The sequence below is a fragment of the Echeneis naucrates genome, chromosome 17, assembly GCF_900963305.1.
Source record: "Echeneis naucrates chromosome 17, fEcheNa1.1, whole genome shotgun sequence".
In the NCBI taxonomy this organism is placed as follows: Eukaryota; Metazoa; Chordata; class Actinopteri; order Carangiformes; family Echeneidae; genus Echeneis; species Echeneis naucrates.
The window spans coordinates 12,251,959-12,275,315 of NC_042527.1; the positions used below are offsets into that span (position 1 = coordinate 12,251,959).

Consider the following 23,357-nt stretch of genomic DNA (forward strand, 5'->3'; position numbering starts at 1 on the left):
ATTGTAAACAACACTGAACAATCTCTTTCACTCCTCCTGAGGCCCGGGATCCCAAAGCGTTAGACATTAAAGATGCCACCTTTTCACCAGAGCAGCAGCAGCTTTTTGTAAGCTGCCAGCTGATTGGTCCCGTCAAATACTACGTTGCTTCTGATTGGCTGAGAGTGTGCTGTTGCCTGAAGGTGGACTCCCAGAGAGTCAGGAACGCTGGGAGCAAAAAATTCCTGCTACCAAACTGCACCATGCGCCACCTCCGGGAGGGCTCGGAGTAACCACCGGGAAGCGGGTTTCTGCTTAAATTACACTAAGTTATGACAACGCCTGAGTACCTTGGAGCTCTCATGATATGTTTTCACCTCGTCTACTCACTTTTATGGACAGCCGTCGCCGCCGTTGCCCGCCTGCAGTGACGCCTCTCAACTACATAGGTAACTTTGTTAAAACTCCAGCCGTTAGCATGGATGCTAACCACAGCGCTAGCAGCCTTTTGCCTCAGTTGGTGCGGTTGTCGCTTTTGACCGCTTTACACGCTTTTTCGGGCGGTGTTCACAGCCGGTGTACAACACGGAAAGTCGCCACAGCCTCCCAGTTCCCACCTTGCAGTGTTGTGCTGTTGTTTCTTCAAAATAACCAAACAAAGAAGGGGCTTCTTTCTACGGTCGTTGTAGAACAACAGCTCGACACGATCCGGCCGTGTCTCTTGACCGTCGGTCTTAAAAAAAAAAAAAGGAAGGAAGAATCTAAATTCACCATCTCGAGATTATTACCCCTAGTTACTGAAATACGAACTATTTGGTGTATTAAAACGAAGTGAATTGTGTAAGCCCGACTCTAAAAGTGCGATTTTAACTTTCAAATGTGACGACCGTTTATTTTGCCCAGCCTCCCATCTGTAGCCCACTTGTTGCTGGTCATTCATTATGCAGTGCTGACTGTCCACGTTGTTCTTTCTAGCGGATGACAACAAGCCCAAGTAGTTGTTGCCTGAATAATTTGACCCTGATGTCGAGTGTCAAATCATTGCTTTCTAAGTGTTTTAAAAACACTATGCCCTGTGTACATTCTGCTTGGACTACTTTTGCCAGAGTTAGCAACTTGGTTGGCTAAGTGGTGCTCGACGAAGCTGCACTAACAATTATTTGTATTACAATACCAAGCCCGCTGGTTTCCCAGTATTTGGATGTTAGACTTTGTGAAGACAATGCACAAGGACACCAGTTAGAAAATAGGTTTAGGACCTGTTGCATGTTGTTGATTGTCCAAAGTTAAGCAGGGTTGGTCTCCGATTATCTGCCTTAAACAAGCACGGCGTTGAATCGTGTTGTTTGGCAGACCCTTGAGCTTTGTGAGATGGCATATCTGAGCCTACATCTACCTGTGAAAAGCTGTAGTAACGTCTCTCTCCTTTCTCTTACAGATGGACTAAAAAAATCGAGCAAGGATGGCCTTCTGAATTGGACAGGGTGAAACCTATTTTATTTTCTTTCATCCACCTGGAACTGCATTTTCCATGCTGGCAGTCACAGATGACAGGATTTTAAGCGAAGTTGAATGATGGCATCCCATTGGGTTAAGTCTTGTGAAGACGATGAAAGACAACAAGCAAGATCCTCTTTCTGTGAGGTAAAGAAAAACCACATCAGCCTCAGACTGACATTTTTAGATAGTGATCGTGAAAGTGGTTTTGGAGGGCCAACAGACTTCAGTGTTCCCCCTCTTTCAAACTGGTGTGAAGGGGGAGTAATGGGTTTAACACTTTGGCACAGCTGTTTGTGCCTGTTTCAGTTCTTGATGGGTTGTTTTGTCTCCCCCCCCCTCCCTTTTTTTTCTTTTTTACCAGTGGTTAGTAGTTATTTTGGCTGCTTTGATAATTGCCTGCATCAGTTTTATTCCAAAAGTTTGATTAAGTCCCTTCTTTTTTTTCTTGTAAAGGTTAGAGGTGATGTTTCATAGATGAAGAGACTGGTAGACAGGATTTAGTTGCAGGAGATTATTTACTTAGATTTGAAATTTGAATCAATTCACCACTGGTGGATGTGGGAGGAGACAATGGCATTGAGGTAGTTTATTCAAGCCCCGTCTTTTAGAATTTTAAGCTGTGACCCCTGTAATACCAGACAGGACACCATCTGCTTCCCTGAAAGCTCGGCGCCTGAATGAAGACCTTCACGGTAAATGAAGTACAACCTTGTTCGCTTTGAAATGTAAGGGGGCTTATTTATAGAATCCATGGTTTTCTTTCATATTCTCCACTACTTTTAATCTAATATTCATTCCTCATTTAAACCACTGTGCTTCCTTGTGAATAGTTTCTAAATGAGGTCCCTAAACCTTCTCATGTTGTCACAGCTAATAGGCTTGATATGCTGAATTTGATTTTTAGATCATTAGACAAAGCACATGGGAATAGAGGACCCCTCAGTAATCAACAAGATATTGAAGCACTTAGCCGATAATAGGCATTATACCACACAGTTTCTTTTCAATTTATTTGGTACCACACACTTTCTTCATATCCATGGAAATATATTGGAGCACTCCAAAAGAATATTAAACAAAAATACAAAGATTAAAACAGGAAGCACTGTGATATTTACTCATATACCAGTTAACTCTATCCAAATAACACACACACTTAAGTATACACAGCTTGTGTGGCATCCCAGTCTTGTTCACAGTCACAGCTAAATAAACAAACTGAGCCAATGTGCTTACCTTTGTCATTTTGTCCATCTGAATACATTGTCTTACATTTACACTCTTCTCTATTAGTAAAAAAAGGGGAATGGTAGAAAATTGCTCCAGGCATTATACAGATGCAGGTATTTATCACAAGTGGTGATGTTAAATTATGCAAATTTTCATCATCTGACACAAAATGGAATGTGTTTTACATAATGTATAAGAAACATTACTTTTAATCGTAGGCAATGGAAAGTCTTGGTAGTGCTGTCAGTGGAAATCCTTCTTTTAGCAGTCCTTGTAATAAGGCTACAATGCAAACCAATTCATGTGCTAATTTTGAGCCGGAAACCCCCTGGAGTCTCTGGTCCTGGGAGTTTCTGGAAATGATGACACTGTGGATTTAATGACTTAAGAATTAAAAGAAAAAGCAACTAGTGATGGTCTTCACTGACAGAGATCAGTCCAAGAAAGTGGATAAAGTGGGTTTGTGCCTTATTTTTTTGGGGAAAGTATGGCCCTGATGCTGTTAACACTAAATAAGGATTATTAAAAAAGATGATGGATTTACTGTCCTGTACCAAAGTGAAGAACATTTACAGACTCTCAGCAGTGAACTGCTGAAACCGATGAAATCTTTATCTTTTATTTAATACCTCTTAATTGTTTCATATTACAGAACGGGATTTTGTGAATATATTTCATGTTATTTTCTTCTAACCTTTTACAAAAACACTACAACCATAAGCCCACTAGGCTGTTCCTTTGGCGGGAATAACTTGATAGAGAAATGATTCATCATATGAGTGGAGGCTTTTGTTTCAGGATTTGTCCTTATCATCTGAATACTTTATAGTATTCAAACCTTGTGTCTGAATTTAAATGACAGAGTTGGCCTATGATCTTCATATGCTTCAATTCATCTGGTTAGATAGTGAGTTTACAGCACAGAGTTCACAGATTTTTGCTGATCAGCTTGTTGCATCTGTTGTAGGAGATTCCATATTACCATATGATGTAATTTTATTGTAAAAACAAAAACCTGTATCTCATTACTCATTTAGAACTACTATGTACCCGTATTTCTTTGTTTTATTTCTCAGTAGAACAACAGAAATGATAGTGCAGTGAAATGTATAAGTGATGCAGAATCATGAGCCATATTTAGCACCCACCCCCCGCCCGCTGGTCCAAGTCTTCATTAAAGCCCACTGTTTATCTCATTTCGGCTGGCTGCCTTTTACAGAACCATGCACAGGCATCATATGGTTAACTGATGGATATCGGAAGGGAAAATTGGCCTTAAATTGGTTAGAAGAAGTCTGTTACTTCCTGTTGCCTTATGGTTGTGTCTGCAGTATCTCAAGGGAAAACATAAGAGATGGGCTATTGCAATTCATTCAATTTTTTCCTGATTTCTGTGCAGTCCTTGAAAAGATCTCTTAGGTGGAAAACCTGGGATATTTTATTTATGTCTTGTTCAAATATGTCTCACATTACCTTGAACAAAAGCTAATTTTGAACCATTAATGACAAAACCAGATAATATAATGAGCTGACAGCTCACTTAACAGCTGTTTTCTTTTTAACAGAATTGCAAATGTCTGTTTCTGGCAAACAGATAACTTGCGGTATTGTCAAATCTGTGAATTTCATCATTTCACACAGGATAAACAAACATATTCACCATATATTGACAAAAATAGTTTTCAGTTGCAAACTTTATAAGAGTAGTAGATCAATCTCCACAGGGAGCTAAAGCAATTGCTTCATTCATCTCACAACATAGGGTGCATAAACTGCCCAAACATTGAAATAGATTCCAGCGATAATGTTCTTTACAAGTACGTTTTGTATGTGTGTACATTCACAATAACAAAATCTGGTTAGGTTAAACCTACAAATAGGTTTTGTAGATATGTTAAAGGAGAATCACTCTCTACATATTTGCCTGTGACAGACTGCAGTTTGGAGGCACCTTTTTGTCCTGTACATCACCACATGTACAATCTCTAAAATGCCTATAAAATTTAATTGATGTTTATGATATTATAGAGGGACATTACTACATTCACATAGTTAATATTTTATGGTGAATGTATTTCATTACATTGCATTGGACAAGTGCTCCATTCACTAAAGGTATTACGATTTACTGCCTTTACCAACATTTCTGAAACATTCATTAGGAATCTAAATGTTACACACCCCACTGTTACAGAGACAGTATGTTGAACAATGTCTTTAGATTATGATGTTAGAAATATAAAATGACAGTCCAGTAGTTTGGAGAAATCAAATACGAACAGTGGCCCACAAACTATATCTGGCCCTTGTATATGCTACAGGTGGAAGTGTGGCAAACATATTTCTACATCAGCTGAGCAATGGGGCACCTAAACTTGTCCTCCAAAAATGAAACACCCAGTCCTCACCAGTGGCCCTCTGTATCATTACCTTAGGCTTTTCACAGATAAGTGCTTGGTTTGGAAGGGATGTGGTGTAGAATTTAGCGGCCCACAGAGAACGAGGTTTCTTCACATTTTAAGCCTGTGTTCTTGTCTCATGTTTTTAGGGCTGATGCAATGCGGGGCTTGTAATGTGTCATTTAGTGATGTCGTCAGTGAACTTTAAACATACAGGACATTTGATGTAGTTCCATAATATCTGCTGAAAATGAACAAGGTGGAAATTCCAGTTTCTTTTCCAGTCTGTTGTTACCCTGCAGATACCAGCCTTTGTGGTGTGTAAATAGCTGTACAAGCATGGTGTTTCCCCTAAAGTTTCTGAAGTTAGTGGGTGGTATTGGTTTGCCTGCCCTCTAATCTCTATGTTAGTGGAACCACTGATCCAGCCTCACTTTGCAATAGCTCTGAAACCACAGGCACACCAATATAAACTGTACCATTTGTTAAAGGAGGAAGCAAATTAAGAGCTTTCCATGTTTATTTCAGTAAAGCATTGCAGTTACACTGGATGGGAAAGTGACAGGGTTGGTTATTTTAATGTATTGTTAAAAAGAAAAACAAACAAACAAGCAAACATAATACTTCATGGTTGCCATCTCTGACTATTATGTGCTAGCTATGCATACAGATCTGATTTAAAAAAAAAACCCACCTTTTGTTGTCCTGTTCTATTATTTGTTCCATAATTTGGGGCTGCATTGAAAAGAACGGCTACAGCAAATCCCAAGAAAAAAACAAAATTATAGTCCCTCTGTTAGTCATAATTCAACAACACTTCTGCCAATGCTGCATTGTGGTACTGTATTTTTACTAACTATTCAACAACAAGATCTAAGATTTTTTACTTTGTTCTTTATATTTGTCTACAATACCCGACAATAACTGGGACCTGGTGTTTGAAATCAGTGCTCCTACACACAGAGACATCGGCAAAGTCACTACTCGAATCCAAGAGAAATCTAGAGGAACAAATACTTGCTCATAACACTCTCCCCACAGCCTCACCCAGTACAAATATCAATTTGGCATTCTAGTGATTCATAAATAGGTGACAGCCATTCATTTGAGGGCGGGAGAGGATAGGCATGATGTGGGCTTTCATGTCATGTGGTTTTTGTTTAGTTACTTTTCAGGATAGGTAATCTCATAATTTTCTTCTTTTATTGTGATTGTCTTTGGATTTTTTTTTTTTTTTTTTCCACCTTGCTTTGTTCTATGGATATTTTTGTTATTACTATAGAGCCTGTTAACACTTTTTTAAACTTACTAATCTTGCCAAGGGTTTCGGCCATTGTTGATTTCACAATACAAAAATATTTTTTGCACTGCACAGTTGGAGCAGCAATTCTTCAGGGCAGCCTGGACAGTATGATGACTCGCCTTAGAAATATGATGATAAGACGGTCCAGTCTGCTAACTTCATAATAAGAAAATTATTGATAGAAATACAAGCAAAAACAAGAGTTAACGCTGGCTTTGCCACCACTCAAAAAAGCTGTAGTTGAGAAAGGAATGAAGTTTGATGCCAAACTTGTTTTGCTTACACTGGTGAATAGACAGCTGTGTATGTGAATGCTGTGCATGTACCAAAAACTTCCATGTAGCATCTTTAAATAAAAAGAAAGGGAAACCTTGAGGGCAATTTTGGGACTGGAATTCAGTGACTTGGAATGTCACAGCAGTATTAACTATGCAAGTGGCAATGATAACTCTGCTTGGCATTTGTCTGTCAGGAGGCCCAAAACCCCGTCTGTTGTCTACATCTAAAGATCACCCTCTGCACTGGCTGTCTTATCCAGGAGGCTGGGGTAGACTTGCTCTAGTGAGTTGAGAGGAGAAATGCAGGCATTTCATACATTCAGTTGATTGATTTTCATCAACATAAGCACACTCTGGGTATGGGTTTGCATGTTTTTATGGTTGTGTGAAGGCTCCTGAGTTTCATACAGACATAGACTACCGTATGAAAGTGCAGGTATCAGAAAGGCCGCTTGGTTATTCACAGTAAAACCTGTTTTGCTAGTTTCATCAAAATACATTCGTGCCAGCTGCACCTGTAGTTCTGTTTCCCAGCCAGGCAAGATAAAGCTGTGGTTCCTAAGTCTCAACATGAAGCCAATATAAGTTTCTTTTATCTTATCTCTTCATCGTCTTATGTTGCCACTGAAAATATGCTTTGATTGAGGTGGTTTATAGTACAGTATTTTCCAAAAATATATAATTAAAAAGTAGAGAAGCTGAGTTGTTGAGAAGCAGCAAGCATTCTGCAAAGAGCACAGCAAAACATGCTTTAACTTGGTGCACACCTCCAGGCACACAATATATTTCTTATTAACCATTGAAGGCTAGAAGGCTGTATGATGGGAAATGCTCCAAATAATTGAATAGGGCGGTATAGGGCTTTAAGTTGGTGTGAACAGTCTTTTGTCTTTTTTTTTTTTCTTTTTTTTTTAATAAAGTTTTGACTTATTCACTGCTCTCTCAACACCTAGTTCAAGTTGGGAAACTGTTCAGATTTATAAGATTCTGCACTGCTTTAAAAAAGCAAGTAAGATAAGTTGTTGGGTTTTAACCGTCACAAGTGGACAGACCTTTTATAAATATTATAAATATTATGTTACACATGTTATTGCAATAACAAGCAGCTAATTCACTTGGATTTTCTGACATTTTACTTAACATATTTGTCCAGGCAGAGATAGCACAAATGCATACTCATCAAATTCCTGACATTGTGGGGGGAAGTTTGTGCTTCAGCGAAGGGGGAGGGTTTGTTTGAGACAGAACGTGGAAAAAAAAATTCTATGTGGATGTTCAAGATTTTTTTGAAAAGCGGCATTCCTCAAATTTATACAGGGACAGGGAAATATGATATGGGGACATCAGAGTAAAGTGGGGGTGTTGTTGCACACATGATACCACAAAGGGGTCAGGCTATAAATAGTCAGTAAACGCAGGAGTGGGTGTCCAGAGCCCTGAAGCCTGACATGCGCTACTGTCCAGCTGTGAAAATGGGATACGATGAGTTGAGTGTAAACACGGAAGAGCCACTGATGTTTTTCAAAACCTCACTCTTCTCCAAAGAATGGTACATAGTTTTGTAATGTCTTTCACATGAAGTGGTGTTGTAGCAACATTGTTTTTACATTATAGAGCCTGCAGTTTTCCAGCATTTTATAATTAATGTCTATATGCTTTTAAGCAGAAAAATTAATTTAATTTCTTTGCCCATCTTTTTGTTTTTGCAGAATGACTTTCCAGAGTGGAGAAACGTGGCTGATTCTGCTGCAGTGCAAAATTCAACAGAGGAGGAGCCATTCTCATGGCCAAGGCCTAAAACTGTTTGTTTATGTCGCACTTCCCAAGGGTTTGGCTTTACCCTACGGCACTTCATTGTATACCCACCGGAATCAACCATGCACTACTTCCCGGTAAATAACTGTTTCAGTTATTAAACTTCTCAGAAGCTTTCGTGAGTTTCATACACAAGTGATGTTTGCTTATTATGTAAGATAAGGCCAAGTCAACAAAAAGCCTGATACCTTATTTCTGTGACATTAAGCACATTAAGAATGTCACCTGAGAATTTTTGTTTTCTTGCAGGAGGAAGACTATGGCCGCAGAGGTAAGCAGAAAAATTATATTTTCTTCTATCGGTTCCACCCTCAACACTGCTGAGTCAGAGCAGTGTCTCTGCCTTCTATTGACTCTTATAAAATGGGGAGCTCTTGCTTAAATAATCCATCTACTTTTTGAATCATTTGCTTCCTTATGCGATGAAAGCAATGTAGCACCTGCCTGCCTTTGTGGAGGCCTGAATGGTTTGGTTAGCACCACCTGTGTTTGTGCAGCACTGGCCCAACTTTTCGTATTGTTTCACTTTGTTGTACTTGCTGGTGTTCAGTTTCACCATGAAAAAGGGACATTTAAAAGAGATGACCTCAGTTTTTACTGGGCTGTGTGTTTGTCTGAGTCTTTTTTTAGGTTTTATCCTCAATACATTTTTTTTCCTCTAGCATAAATTTTGGCTTGATATAAAAGATGTTTAACAGACAGAGGATTATAGATACTGTTTCCGATCGCTTACCTTAGCACTATGTTAGGAATGAAATAGATTGACCAATATGCAAGACAGCAAGAAAGGGATCAGTAGGAAAAACATGGTTAAATGTTCAAATCAGTATGTGAAGAATACAGTGATGTTTAACTCTTTTACCCAGCTATAGATGTGGGCCAATGAATTGTATGGCACAGCTGTTCAAGCAGTGTGACCTGGGGACACTGCTCATTAGAAGGCAGAATGCAGTCACTGCTCATCTGTAATTATTTGTTTGGTTCAGTTAAAATCCTGGATAGTGTGTGTGTATGTTGTATGTGCACATACCATCTTGTCAATGTGCAACAGGACCGTTTCTCTTGATAGTAGTTATTTTAAATGGCAGTAGACTATATGGTGTGTTGTTTGTGCTCCAAATCTGAACTCTTCTGTCTTTTATCACCTTTGTAATTTCTCGACAAGGAAGTATTGGGTTGCCTACAGAGAGCTTGTGCTCCATTACTGTTTACTTGATATATAACAGTTTAGGGGTCATCTGGAGAAAAAAAAAGTTGAAGACATAGGCTCTTTTAGGAGGAACATTTGGGCTGAGTAAGCAAAAAGAACTTTAAAGAATACTGGCAGTTGCATAATGCTGGACACTGGAGCTTGAAGGCATGAGAACAGAATTGAACTCAGACAGAAATACTTGTTTACAAAAGGGGAAAATAAAAGGGAGAAGTAGTGGGTACATACTTCCAATGCAGTTTTGTTAATTCAAAAGTTTGTATTTTGCCTCTTGATGTGCTTAATGCTCCTCAGACTAAAAGTAGTTTAGAAAAGCAGTAAAATATCAAAATCCTATTGCCCTATTCAATAGAACTCCTGAAAATCAAACCCCCTACTCTGACCATTGTTGGCTGAAAAGATCAATAATCTCATTGTGCTAATTTTCCCATTGATAGAAATGATCATTGAGAAAAAGTCTCTGAATTCCAAGTGAATAAAATAGACAGATTTTGATTTGGTTCAACAGGAACACAGGAACCCCATGAATAGTTATATATATATATATATATTGACTGCACAGAGGTAAAGCTGATCTGCACATCCAACCTTTGCTAATACAGCAAGCAAAAGGCATTTCTTAAGCTGTTGGGAGTGTTGTTAGATGCTATAATTTTAAGTAGGTTTTATTTTTATGGTAGGAAGTTGCTTTAAAGTGTGAAGAATAAACATTTTTATTACTCAAAGCTATTTTGTTCAGCAAATATAAATCCTGTAGAGTTAATACAGCTTAAAAAGAGAGAGGGGCACTCTACACTATGTCCAGTTATTTCTTGTTTAGGAGATAATTATATGTGGAAGAATATAAAATCTTAATATGCAAATATTTGGCTCTCTACATATGAGCTCCTCTTCTCCAAGGTGACAGAGGGAAAACAGTGTGTTCCCTTCTTCAGAACTCAAAATCTGCCATACATTTAAATGTCTACCCCATGAATAGTTCCATTGAGAAAATGGAGATGTGGTTTACCACATTATACCACCAGAGGGAGCTGTCTTGGGGCGGTCGCTGTATGGGCCTCTTGTTGTAGTCTTACATAATGTCAGTTTCCACAATGCAATTCTGCATGAGTAGTCTCAACTATGAAAGACATAAAATGGAGATACAAGTATGTCTGCTCATGAGGATTAAATGTGTTTTTTTTTTTTTTACTGGCTCACTAAATTAGATGATTCTTGCTTTCTGTGTCACATTTTCTTCCATTTGTAACACACAAAATATAAAAGTCCCTGGTAATATTTTAAATATTCCAGGAACAAAAGGCATGTTTCTCATTAATTAATGAAATGTGTTTTTTGGGGTAGAGTTTTCCTATTGTCCTTGGATGTTTAAACAAATTGTACGAAATGTTTTTCCAACTATCCCATCAGTTCTCATGATGGTCAGTGTAGAGATGCCATGCCCTGACACACTACCAGAATATTAACTATGGGGAAGCATTTCAGCTGCACTTTGGCTATGCCTGGAGCTATTTCTTAGTTTATAAGGAAAGAGTGGGAGTTATGCAGCTGAGCACACTGTCACCCTACCTTCTCTTAGTCTCTTTTTCTCTCACACCCTCCTCTTTTCTTTCCTTCCTTTTTCCCTGCATCCATGTAGCTGCTAGGAGACAAGAGCAGCATGCGCAAACAGGTTTTCCTTTCTTTAGCTGCTTTTATCCACTTCTCCAAAACCACACAATTTCCCCATTGAGTTTTTTTTTTCTCTTCTCTAAACCAATTAATGATCAGGACTATTCAAAACTCGAAATGTTGGGAAGCACTAACCAGAGCGCACACTGTTCTGCTGTCATAATGTTGATTCACATGCCTACAAATCTGGTGACAAACATCCCAGTTTCTCTTTAATTTTTATACATGGCCATTTTAATTAAATGCATTGCACTTACTACGTGCCTGTAAACCCTGTGACATGATGTGCATGAAATGGAGATATTTCGCAGAAATTTTGGAACCCGATAAACCTGGTCTACAATACATTGTATATGCTTTTGCGTGTTTACGTTGTGTGCTGTTTCTAATTTTTATTTCCTTTTCTCCTATGATCAGGGAGACAACGGAATAGGCTGGAACAGATGGACACCATTTTTGTGAAGCAAGTGAAGGAAGGCGGCCCTGCTCATGGAGCTGGGCTTTGCACAGGTTATAATCAATAATGGATCAATCAATCTCTTAAGTAGACACAATCCTAAAAATATCCAAGTTGCCATACAAAGCAAAGATAAGTTTCATTAATCTACAGCATTGCTATGTTGCAAGCAAAAGAGAAAATATAAGGGGTGGAGTTTTCTTTGGTGTTCTGACAGTATTCTTTAAGGGAAGTGCTCTTTTTTTTTTTTTTTTTTTTTTTTTTCAAAATTTTTATTTAGTCGTTTTCGTCTGGGTTTTATCATTGCATAAATAGGGAACCCTTCAGTGACTGAATTCTATGTTAGGTTACTGACCTCAGGTTAATTCCTTTGCTTTATTTTCCTCATCTGTCTTAAGGCCCACTTCTTTTTTTTTTTTTTTTTTTTGCATAGACAAATAGCTTACAGTAAATTACTACCCCTTTCTGTTACTGATTGCATTACTGCTGATTTATTTTGTTTAATTGTGATTTTATTCTTTAGGCGATCGCATTGTGAAGGTAAATGGAGCAAGCATTATTGGGAAAGCTTATTGTGAGGTTATATCCTTAATCCAAGACAGGTGAGATTTAATGTTTTTTTCATAGTTGGTTCTTGGTCAAGTGTTTTTTCCTATTATAAGTCTATCTTTGTTCCCCAACAGTGGTGACTTTCTTGAACTTTGTGTGATGCCAAAAGATGAGGATATACTTCAGCTGGTAAGTTTCTCTTTGCTGTCTGGTTTTATAAATAAGATTCAATTCATACTTTAGGATGAATGCTGAGTTGGTGGCTTTAACCAGAGCTGCTCTAGTTAAAGGTGTTAATGTTGGGACAGTAGTCATAAGATGCAGACAGTCTGCGCATCCCATCAGAGCCCAGAATCTAGGCCTCCTAATCAGGGCAGAGCAGCATTTCTGTCCTCCAAAAGTGCTGCTATCACCACTGCTGAAATGGCCTACTTGAAGTGATAGCACACAAACTACATTTAAGTTCAGGCAAAAACTGAGCATGCTGACGTGTTGTCCTGATGGAGGATGAAACCATCTTTCCACAACTATGGCCTCTTGTGAACTCTGTCCAAACTCTAGAACTTGTTTGTTGGCAAACAATAAATCATATCTTGATGCTTAATGTCAAGAAAAACAATTAAGATTGCATGGCGGGTGTCAGAAAAACACATTTTCAAGTGATAGCACCAATGTGAAAACACAAACAGTTACATTTGTCTTTGACAAACATAAGAGTGCAGTATTGGGGAAAAAAATGTAAAATTTCAGTTTTCCTAGCTTTGGTGTACTTTAAAGAGATGACTGGTAGAAAGGCTGTTGTGTTCTTGCAATAAAGATCGCTGCCACACATACAGACTGTATTAGTGGTTTGTTACCTGCAGCAGATATTGACTACTACCTAAATGAACTGTGATTATTTTGCAAGGAGGCATTTTGTTGAGTTTTTCTGTTTATAAAATATGAAAGGAAATATTGTAGAAGTTGCCATGATGCTTTAATTCCTCACCAGTTTAAACAGGTCTATAATGTGCACACAAAACACCAAAAGTACTATATATTTCATTTTATATATATCACATTACACCATTTAAATATTTATTTATTTACCTTAAATTAGGTGTCAAATTACAAAGTCTATGTTTGTGTCTTCATAGTCTAAGTAGGCTTTACGTATTGGCTCATTCCTTATCCATTAACTTGTCTCTTGTTAAAAAAAAAAAAAAGAGAGAAAAAAGAAAACTATTTTGCAGCTTTCCAGTACTGTTTTCAGAACAGGGCTAGGCACTGGTATGTTTATGGATGTAACATCTCATTAATAACCTTTAATGCATGCTACAGGCAGCTGCTGGCAGCCACTGTGTATTCTGCACTTTCCCGACAAAGCAATGGTGTAGTCATCTCTTCAATATCTATCGCAAATCTGTTTAAGTGCTCTATCAGGATACTTAGGAATCTTCTCAAGGGCTTCTGGTTATTTGACAGCCTGATTATGAATTATGTAATAAAAGAGCCAGGCTGTTTATTTTACCTTAAATTTTCCCTTGAGGATTCTTCATGGCTGCATTGAATCCTCACAGTTAACTTGGTACATAATTTTAACTAAACACTGACAGTGGCATCCAGAATATTAAGTTGCTTTAAGATCGTTCCACACATTAGTTTAAATATATACAGGCCTTGATTTATTTGTCATGTTAACAAAGTTTTGTTTGAATAGGAATTGTAATTTCACAACAAAAAATATTGTCCACATACGCTGAACCCTTTTACATCAAATATCGGTTAATTTTCTGCTTTGATATAATCAATTGACTGTTAGTCTTTCTTTTCTTTTCCTCTCTGTATACATCTACTTAATTTTATAATATTTTATGACAATGCATTTACAGTGCTGTAAATGGCCAGTGGCCACACAAAAATATTAACACGATATTAATGTAGGCAGGCAGATCAAGGCTGTTCATAAGAACAAGAGAATCATGAGTGATGCTAGCCGGATGACTTTACACTGTATGAGGTAGCACACACTGACTGGTTGAAGACAGGCAGCAGTTGGTCTGCAAAGAGACGGAGGGAGGGAGTAGAAAGGGAGGGAACTGGTTGCAAGAAAAGCAGAGAAAATACTGAGCAGAGAAAACAGAGGGAACATCATGAATGATGGACTAAAACCAGCATATGAAATCAGCTGACTGCTCTGTGTTTAGAACAGGTTGATGCTGAGGGAGAGAGGGAGAGAGGAGGAAAGAGTGGGAGGGAGAGCTGTACCATCACAGCTGAATGTATAATCAGCAGCTCCTGCTTCTGTCATGTGAGCAATAGCGGAGGGAGGGAGGGAGGGAGGGAGAGAGACACAGACTGGAGGCACCTTGTTCAGTGTAATATTCTGGCTGAAGATGGTTATAACCATGGAGATATAACAGCACCAAGAGAGGCAAGCTTCTGCTCCTGCCACCTCGCCTTGGAGAGACTGGCACAGGCAGGTTGTAACGTGGCAACCCCTGCTTACATCTCTGCTTCTTCATCCCTCTGTACTGCTGCTGCAGCTCCAGTATATTTTTAGCATGTCAAGCCCAGGCAATGCTGAGGCAGTTAAATGTTCTCTCCTCTGAATCTGCTGTTTTGTTTTGTTTTTGTTTTTTTTTTACAATGTGTGGATTTTCTTCCACTGGCATATTTTATTATTCCTCCCTCTCTCCCTTTCTAAATTCTCTTGTTTTCACATGCTGTAACGGCAGCCCTTTCCTCTGGAAACTACTAATCTGGTAAGCAAACATCAGACTAGGTAGCCACTTAACGCTGACATGTTGTGCTTGCTGTGTTATTTTGCTTATGTCATGCATGTCAGCATTGTCATTATAGGAAGTGATTTTATATCATCGCCCTTTAGTTGTCGTAAATGGCTGTTTCATGGTCAGCTCTGTGTTGCTTAATCAAATGTGAGGACTGTAGACATGGCCGATGGTACTGTGGCTGCAGTACCTGTTAGATTGAGCACTCAAGCTGGCATCCAGCTGACATATCAGTGAAGCCTCACCCACTTCATCTTCCAAGCCATATGTCATTGCAATGATAAAGGCTAGTGACCTTTGCACTCTTCTACAAAGGGAATAACAGCCTGGCACCGATCACCGGTGGATTTGCAGCTTTAAGTGAGATTGCAATTTGACACTCAATTGTTGCAGGATCAAAGTCCTTGTACCTTCACGCATTTTTCTCATTGTGTGTACAGCCTGCTATGAGTAAAAAGGATACATGTAGTCAGCCTTACTCTAGCTCTAGCTTTCATTATGTTTTCATCAGAAGGGTTTTATGAGTGTCTAAGGAGAAATGGTAACAGTTTGTCCGTCAGAGGTGGGTGAATCAAAGTACTGAATACTTCGGTATCATGATGTCCATTTTACTTTTTTATGCTTCATGTTTGCTCAGATATTATTATTGCTGTATCTAAAATGTTGTTAAATATTTTGAAACCTTCATGAGCACAGGGTAAATACTTACAACAAATGAACATGAACGTTGTCATTGTAGTTGGTACATTTGAGTTCTCTAGATATTTTTTCTTTATACTTGAAATCATATCGATGGCTACTAACAAACTGTTACAACACATGCAGTAATGAGGGAAAGACTGCTGTACCACGTATCTTGCTTGAAGGACAATCTTAAGTCTCTGTTCATCAAATGTTTACTTTTTTTAACATAGTATATTATTACTTACCGTGGAACCATGTGCATATCCATGAGAACTCTAAATAAGGACCAGATGAAGACCACTCACACTCCTGAACTGCTAACGCCTCTGCAAACTCGTACTGCAACATGCACTGCCCACACAGGCATCCAGTTGCACTTGTAATATCTTTACTTCTCTGTAGGCATTTAGCCACACAATGTTGAATTTTACACATCATCGCAAAGTCAGTTTTACTAGAGGCATTGTAACAGTGCTTTGTTGCTCTGTCTTTAGGCCTACTCCCAAGATGCCTACCTCCGTGGCCGAAGCAGCTACAGTGGAAATGCCTGTCACATTCCTGATCCACCTCCAATATGCTACCCCAGAGTAGATTGTAAGCCTACAGGAATGGCCCAGGCAACAGACGTAGTGGGGCAGGTCTGTCGAGGGCCAACAGCACCGCCTGACCATGGATACCGCAAGGAGATCACCGTGCCCCCCTCTCCTCCTCCTCCTCAATCATACCCAAAAAGCCAGATGGCAGTGTGCATGCGCAACGACAGTGTGAGGACTGTGGTAGTTCCTCCCGATCCAGTCCACGTAGGGCGCATGGGCCCATCTCACAGGATAGATTACATGGACCCTGTCTTCATCAGGGGGAGACCTGGGTCACTAGCTCAGTATCCTCACCCTCGAAAGGCCGATATATACCCCAGTGGTCCAGGGATGGTCCCATATGGAGGTCAGCCACCTCACTACCCAGGCAACCATCAAAACATTGATTGGCGCACTTATCAAACATACAGGGAGTACATCGACAATAAAGGAATCCATTCCCATGGTAGTCGGACTATCCAGGAAAGGCTGGACAGTTTGCGCACTGCCAGTCAGGCCAGCTTCAATGCCACTCATCACATTCCCCGAGGTGATTGGGGCCCTAAGGGGGCACGACGGAGGAGTACTTCTCATGAACGGTCATACGAAGGACCTCCACCCCACTTTCATATTGCTCCACGCAGTGCCTCACAAGACCGCATGAGCGGTGCAGAGAGGATGTGCCATGCAAGGAACTGGGCCCCTCGAAGCGTATCCCAAGATGGCCTGGTGCACAAAGCTCGGGCACACTCCATAGACTATGTTGAATCTGCAGATTTGGCTCGACTCAGTGAAAGGAGAGGGGGGTGTGCAAGAGCAGACAAAGGTATAAGGCCCAGCAGACAGTCTATTCCCAGACACGCCATGCTCCACAGGCCTTCTCCTGGATACAGCTGTGGCGTAAGAGGGGCACATAACCCATCTCTCTATTCTAAAGGACCTGATTCTCTTCAGACCCGCTCCTCGCCCATGCTCTCAGATAGACCCTCACATTTTGGAAAGAGCACAAGTGCTGAACATTCTTTTGCCGATCAAAGAATTTCAGTTAAAGGAAATCGCTCAGGCCACACTACGCAACAAGGCCAGAGCAGAATGCGGGCTGAAACCATCCTCTCTGAGGTAAACAGAGACGTAACACTGGTAGGACCCAGGTCTTCTTCATGCTCTACCCCAAAACAGATGCCTCAGAGACCAAGCATTCTCAAACCTCCCCACTCTGACCCTCAGAGTCAAGTCAATGGGCAAAGTCCATTAGAGACGGGGGTGGTTCTAAGAGAGAAGCCCCCCTCAGGAAAGAACCCTAGCCCTCTGCGCCACCCTTCCTATATTTTAGCTGTAAACGATGATGGAGCAGATTCCACTTCAGATGTGGCAGCATGCTGGCTTCCCAATGATGCACGTCGAGAGATACATATGCGTCGCCTTGGGGAACGTCACACCTCCTGCTCTAGCAACCTGGATGAGTCTCTGGACTCCATTCCATTCATCGGTAAGAGAATAATCAGTTGTACATCTTGTCAGTCCATGTTGTCATAGCAACCACAGCAGGCCATAGTAACATGAGCAGACTGGTAGCTAACACTGTAGCCAAGTAAAGAGCTTCCATTAAAGATGCTGATAGAAATCAGTTTAAAATAGATGGATGGAAAACTGACTGTGAAGCCTGTAGACCACTACATTGTCGTGTAAATCTGATTCAGTGTATCATTGGTGTGGGTATGTTGTGCTTCAGAGATTCAAATTAACTAATCTTCCTGCGAAGATTTTATTAATTGGGTTTTGTGGCGTTCAGAGAGGGTTTGAGAGGTGTTTGGCCTAACTGGGGCAGAGTAAAGGATGGCTTAAGCTATTTGGAATATATTGAATTCTGAATGGACTGCATTATGCCTCAGTAGTCCCATAATGGATTTTCTGGTGATTCATTAGTTGTCATGCCAAAACCAACAGTATTGCTATCCACATAAATGTTTTGCAGACCAAATTCAGAAAAGCATTTTCACTCTTTTGAGAAGTTGTCAGAATGCTTTGCTTTTAGTTAGTTGGAATCAATTTTTAGAAACTAAAATGCAATTTCATTTATACTGCCAAGATTTTCAGTACAGGCTTGTAGAGAATCTTTTGTAATCAGTTCAGCAGTGGGAAATATTCATAATTAATAGGGACTGTGTTCATTGGCGTGCTTCTATGAGAACACTGCAATAGTTACAGCACTGGAGGCTAAACACAGTATCAGATTTGTCTCTTTTGGTTTCTAAAATGTTTGATCTCTTTTCCTCGAAAAAGTATATTTTATATACAGTTTTTTCATTATTGCATTTCATTCTCTCTGCTTCTTTTCAGGCCTTCTATAATACCACGATAATGTGAAAAATAGAAGACTGTGGGCTTTGTGAGAGTTACTGTTATTCATAGTAATTCATTTAAAAATAAATAAATAAATAAATAAAAAATTCTCAACTTAAGTAAACTCTGGTAAAAAAAAAAAAGTAAATAAATCTGGTTTTTAAAAAGAAATAGTAAATAAATCTAAGGTACTTTAATACCACACCCTTGCATTTAACTTCACAATGATTAAATTGATTTACCTTGTTAGTGGTTATGTTGATGATTCTACTGCATTATTCTGAGAATTCTTTTACAATATTTCAATAATTATTTATTCATATAAAATATGAGTAGCCGAGGGGAATAGACTTAGTCCTGAACCACTCCAGGTCTTTGTGATAAGCTGAGGCTTATCAGTGTTCATGTTATGACAGATTTAGAAAGCATTTTGTTACCTGTCACACCTTTCCTCGCTCCACGTCATATGAGCCTCTGAACACAGTATTGCATTTTTGATTTATGGTGGTCTTGAATTTAGGGAATGAGACCATTTCAAGTCAGATGTGCTGTGTATCTATTATTATCGAGGGCCTCACATTTGTGGTGGGATATGGTACTAGCCTATTATACTCTGTGTAGTTTTGGTTATTAAGGAGAACGAACAGTCCAGGAGCAGAAAAAACAGGCAGTGACAGCAATGATGCCACTACACCGTCATTCTGGGAGTGGTGCCCTGGCCCAGGAGAACAGAATCCTGATTGAGCACGTCAATCATCTGTTTTAAAGCCACCTGGTCTGGACCTTACTAACATGAGGTCATTTGGTTCTTTAACCCAGATCATTGTTTTATTTATCTTATCTAATGACATCGTCTATCTTTTTTAAATCTGAATTAGATTGCAATGGGTCTGGTTTGGCACTTGGCACTCATTTTAGACTCACATTTTATTAGTAGTTGAATTTATATCAAATGTTGTATAAACAGTCCATTGTCAGATTTGAGAATGTTCTGCTAAGAACAAGAAAGTGAGCACGTCCTATGTTGCTGATGAACAGTCTGGGATTTAGGTAGATCCCCTCAGGTCTTGCTGTACCAAACTAATTGTACTGTCAAGCCTGCAGCCAAAACTACTGTATGCTTTGTTGATATACTTGTCTCTTATGTAACTTTTGCCAAATGTATATCTTTGGTTTATGCACCCTACAGCTGAAGAAACTTTTTTTTCTCTGAAGAGAGCAAATAAAGCCTCAGAAGATGTTACCTCTAGTCTGTTTTGATTAAGAGTGAGAGACAGAACCTTGGTAAGGTAGCCCAACACAACGAGTTTTTTTAGAGTGGATGACATCCTTTTTCCTTTGCCCCATTTCAGAGTTGGGTACAGGCTGGAATTGGGACAGTTGCTTTCAAATTTAGCTCCAAAAGCCCCTCGGCTGCAAAGAGCAGCTTTGCACTATGAGCTGTTTCTGGTTTGAAGTGCCAGGAGTAGGCGGTATTCAGAATGGAAAAACTTCTTTCTCTCTCAGAATCATGTCTGAAGATAATCTGTTCCCAACCTCAGGTGTTGAGGCATATTTACCATAGGCGTCATCAACTATTATAATTGTTCTCACAGATGATAGGTGAGGCAAAGATCAATATTGCAGGAAACCCTCATTTTATCCTTTCGATGAGAAGCTGGCTGTGGAAAGACAGTGTTGCTTAGTTTGAGAAACACGCCTGTCCTAAATGTAATATTACTACATCTTTGATATAAGTTGTATGTTATGTTGTATGTTTGTTATGCTATGTGCTTACACTGAATGTTTTATTATCACTAGATGAACCAGTAAGCCCCAGCGTCGACCGAGAGGCTGCTCCTATTCCACCCTCTGCTGTTATATCTGTTGCACCATCCATAGCTACAGGGCCTTCCAGTCCAGGCTCACCCTGCCCCACCATTCGACGTCAGCTATCGCATGACCAAGGTAAACATTATTGGGTTGGGAAGTTGAAGGACAGGAGAGGTGGTGAACAGCGACTTGTTGATTGATAGTCTGTAAATAAACTGATCATTTTAGCTGTGCCTTTTGGAAATTAATATTGGGCATTCTTCAGATTTCTTTGATTTGACTCCCACCTTCACACACTCGGTAGACACAGATGAATCATCATAATTTGGCATACAGTTGTTGAAATGTTTTATTTGCACAGTTTTTCTAAGATTTTTGGAAGCCACCTCTTGGGATATGATAAATAATACAATTTACTATTTTTTACACCTCTATAGAGTCATTAAGAAGTGCTTTGCAAGAATCTGACTCAGGCAGCAAAACGGAGCGGTCCAAATCCTATGATGAAGGTCTAGATATCTACCAGGAAGAGGGCAGAGGGTAAGTACATGTAATGGTCCAATAGTAGTAGTAGTTGTGATGAATACTAATTTTTTGTCGAGGTTTGACTTGTTGATCTCTGACCTTGTCTCTAACTTGAAATATGCCTTTCTTTTTTCACCTACATTTTTAGGCGATCTTCCAGTAAGCACATGCCCAGTCTCAGGGGCCTGAGAAAGGTGAGAAGCTCTAGAATAAACTTTCTAAAAATGTAAATGTATTCATGAAAATGAAATTTAATTTGGCTCCCGGAGATCTTTGTTTCATGTCGTCTTTGTTCTCTCACCACTTTTCACGTCACATTGAACTGTCAGCTAATAATGCCAAAAATGTCATATATTGGAACTTGCAGGCTCTAGATGGACATAAATCATCTGGAGATTCAGGATCTCGAAGGGATTCCTCTTCCGATATCTTTGCTAATTCTTCCAAAGAAGGGTTGCTTAACTTTAGGCAGCTCAGTACAGATAAAAATAAGGTATGCATGTACAGTTATGTCTTCATTTTACAGCTATACTTATCATGTATACTTTAATATATATGTTTCTTTATTCTTATTGTGTCTCCTTTGTCTCTGCAGCGTGCAACTGGGGGAATGAGATCATGGAAACAGATGTATGGTGTTCTACAAGGTCACACCCTGACCCTCTACAAAGACAGGAAAGATGCTCTGTCTCATGCTTCATCACAATCTGATGAGGACCCACTACGAATCAGCATTAAAGCCTGCCTGATTGACATCTCCTATAGCGAAACAAGACGCAAGAATGTGCTGCGACTAACCACCTCAGACTGCGAGTATTTGTTCCAGGCAGAAGGGAGGGACGATATGTTGTCTTGGATCAGAGTCATTCAAGAAAACAGTAATCCAGATGAGGAGGTGTGTAGTAGTATAGTGTTTTAAGATTGATATTGTTTGCTGAACCAAGTAACCAAATCAAAATGACCACAATAATATATTTTACCTCCACTTCACCACCAACACAAATGAATAGGATCTGCAGAAATGTAAAATCCTGAAATGACTGCCAGGCTGTGATCCGTCTTCATCATTTCTGTAAACTGTCATCAGGGCAGGGCTTAGTGCTTGTGGTCAGTGGTTTACATTGACGGGAAACCAAGAAGAAAAAATGAGCACTCACAGGGTAACAACAAAGGGAACAAAAGTCCTGTTTTTGAATTAAAGAAAAGGAAGACGCTGAAATGAGGGTTACACCCTTTACTTATAAAATGCCTAACAAAAGGTAAAATAAGGTGTCATTGGAAACTTGCTCTACTAGGGCAGAGGAAACAAGCACTCTCACTCATGGGTGTGAGAGGAAAAGCCAATGAGCTGTCTTTCAGCAGAGAGCGAGGTCTGGCAACAGGTGATCAGCTAGAATTGGAATTGTGGAAGAAAAAGTCAAGGACATTAAGTCTACATACAATACATGTATTGGGAAAGTATTATGTGCTTTTAGCATAGCTTTATTAGCATAGACCACTGACATTAATATCCAGCCAACTCAGGCATATGTACACAAAAGGCTCTTTCTTGGATCTATTTATCCTAATTATGTATTTTATGTAAGGGAGACTTTTATGAATTTCTGTGTTTCACATAATGCCATTGAGTTGGGCTCAGTAACATTGCCTCGTTGTGAGTTATGCTCCTGTAAGGATGTACAATACAAGCAGACATGTTCTCTTTGGACATATTGATAACTTTTATTGCAGTTTTGAATTCTTTTGAGTTCACAAGATAGCTGGACTGAAGGCAAATTGATAATTAGGTGACATTAGGTACTGGCATGTCTGCACTTTCCCTTTTGTTTTTATATTTGGGCTCTGTTGTGATCTCTTTGTCAGGCAATCTTCAATCTGGTGACTACTTCTTGATAACCATATAGTTTTTAGACATGCAATTATTACCAAAATGTTTAGGAGTTTCTGACCTTTATCACATCACATCACACGTTTATCTTAAGAAATCCTAGAAATTATCACAAAGTATTTCCATGCAACATCAATTAATAGTTTTGCAGTCACAATAGAAGCAAAATTTATATTTTTCTGGATTGAAATTGATCGCAAATAGTTTTAAATTTGATGTTGGCTTTGACTTTCATTCTTCTCTGTCATTACAGAATCCTTCTGTAACAAGCCAGGACTTGATCAGTCGAAAGATCAAAGAATACAATATGATGAGGTATACTGGACTACTGCCCCCCAGGGCTCATCCTCAGTACTCAAATACATATT

General features: G+C 39.4%; 1 protein-coding gene across 1 annotated transcript in view; it reads left to right on the forward strand.

The window, feature by feature from the left end:
- The first annotated feature begins 210 nt into the window (after positions 1-210).
- arhgap21b (Rho GTPase activating protein 21b) overlaps positions 211-23,357 on the forward strand; it is a 31,383-nt gene continuing 8,236 nt past the window's right edge. The window contains exons 1-14 of the mRNA XM_029525609.1: positions 211-428; positions 1,418-1,623; positions 8,399-8,581; positions 8,754-8,775; positions 11,803-11,895; positions 12,366-12,444; positions 12,526-12,580; positions 16,341-17,910; positions 20,565-20,711; positions 21,014-21,116; positions 21,250-21,295; positions 21,469-21,594; positions 21,697-21,996; positions 23,243-23,304. Coding sequence (XP_029381469.1) covers positions 1,552-1,623; positions 8,399-8,581; positions 8,754-8,775; positions 11,803-11,895; positions 12,366-12,444; positions 12,526-12,580; positions 16,341-17,910; positions 20,565-20,711; positions 21,014-21,116; positions 21,250-21,295; positions 21,469-21,594; positions 21,697-21,996; positions 23,243-23,304 — 2,858 coding nt within the window. The 5' untranslated portion in view covers positions 211-428; positions 1,418-1,551. The remainder of the gene's footprint in view (positions 429-1,417; positions 1,624-8,398; positions 8,582-8,753; positions 8,776-11,802; positions 11,896-12,365; positions 12,445-12,525; positions 12,581-16,340; positions 17,911-20,564; positions 20,712-21,013; positions 21,117-21,249; positions 21,296-21,468; positions 21,595-21,696; positions 21,997-23,242; positions 23,305-23,357) is intronic.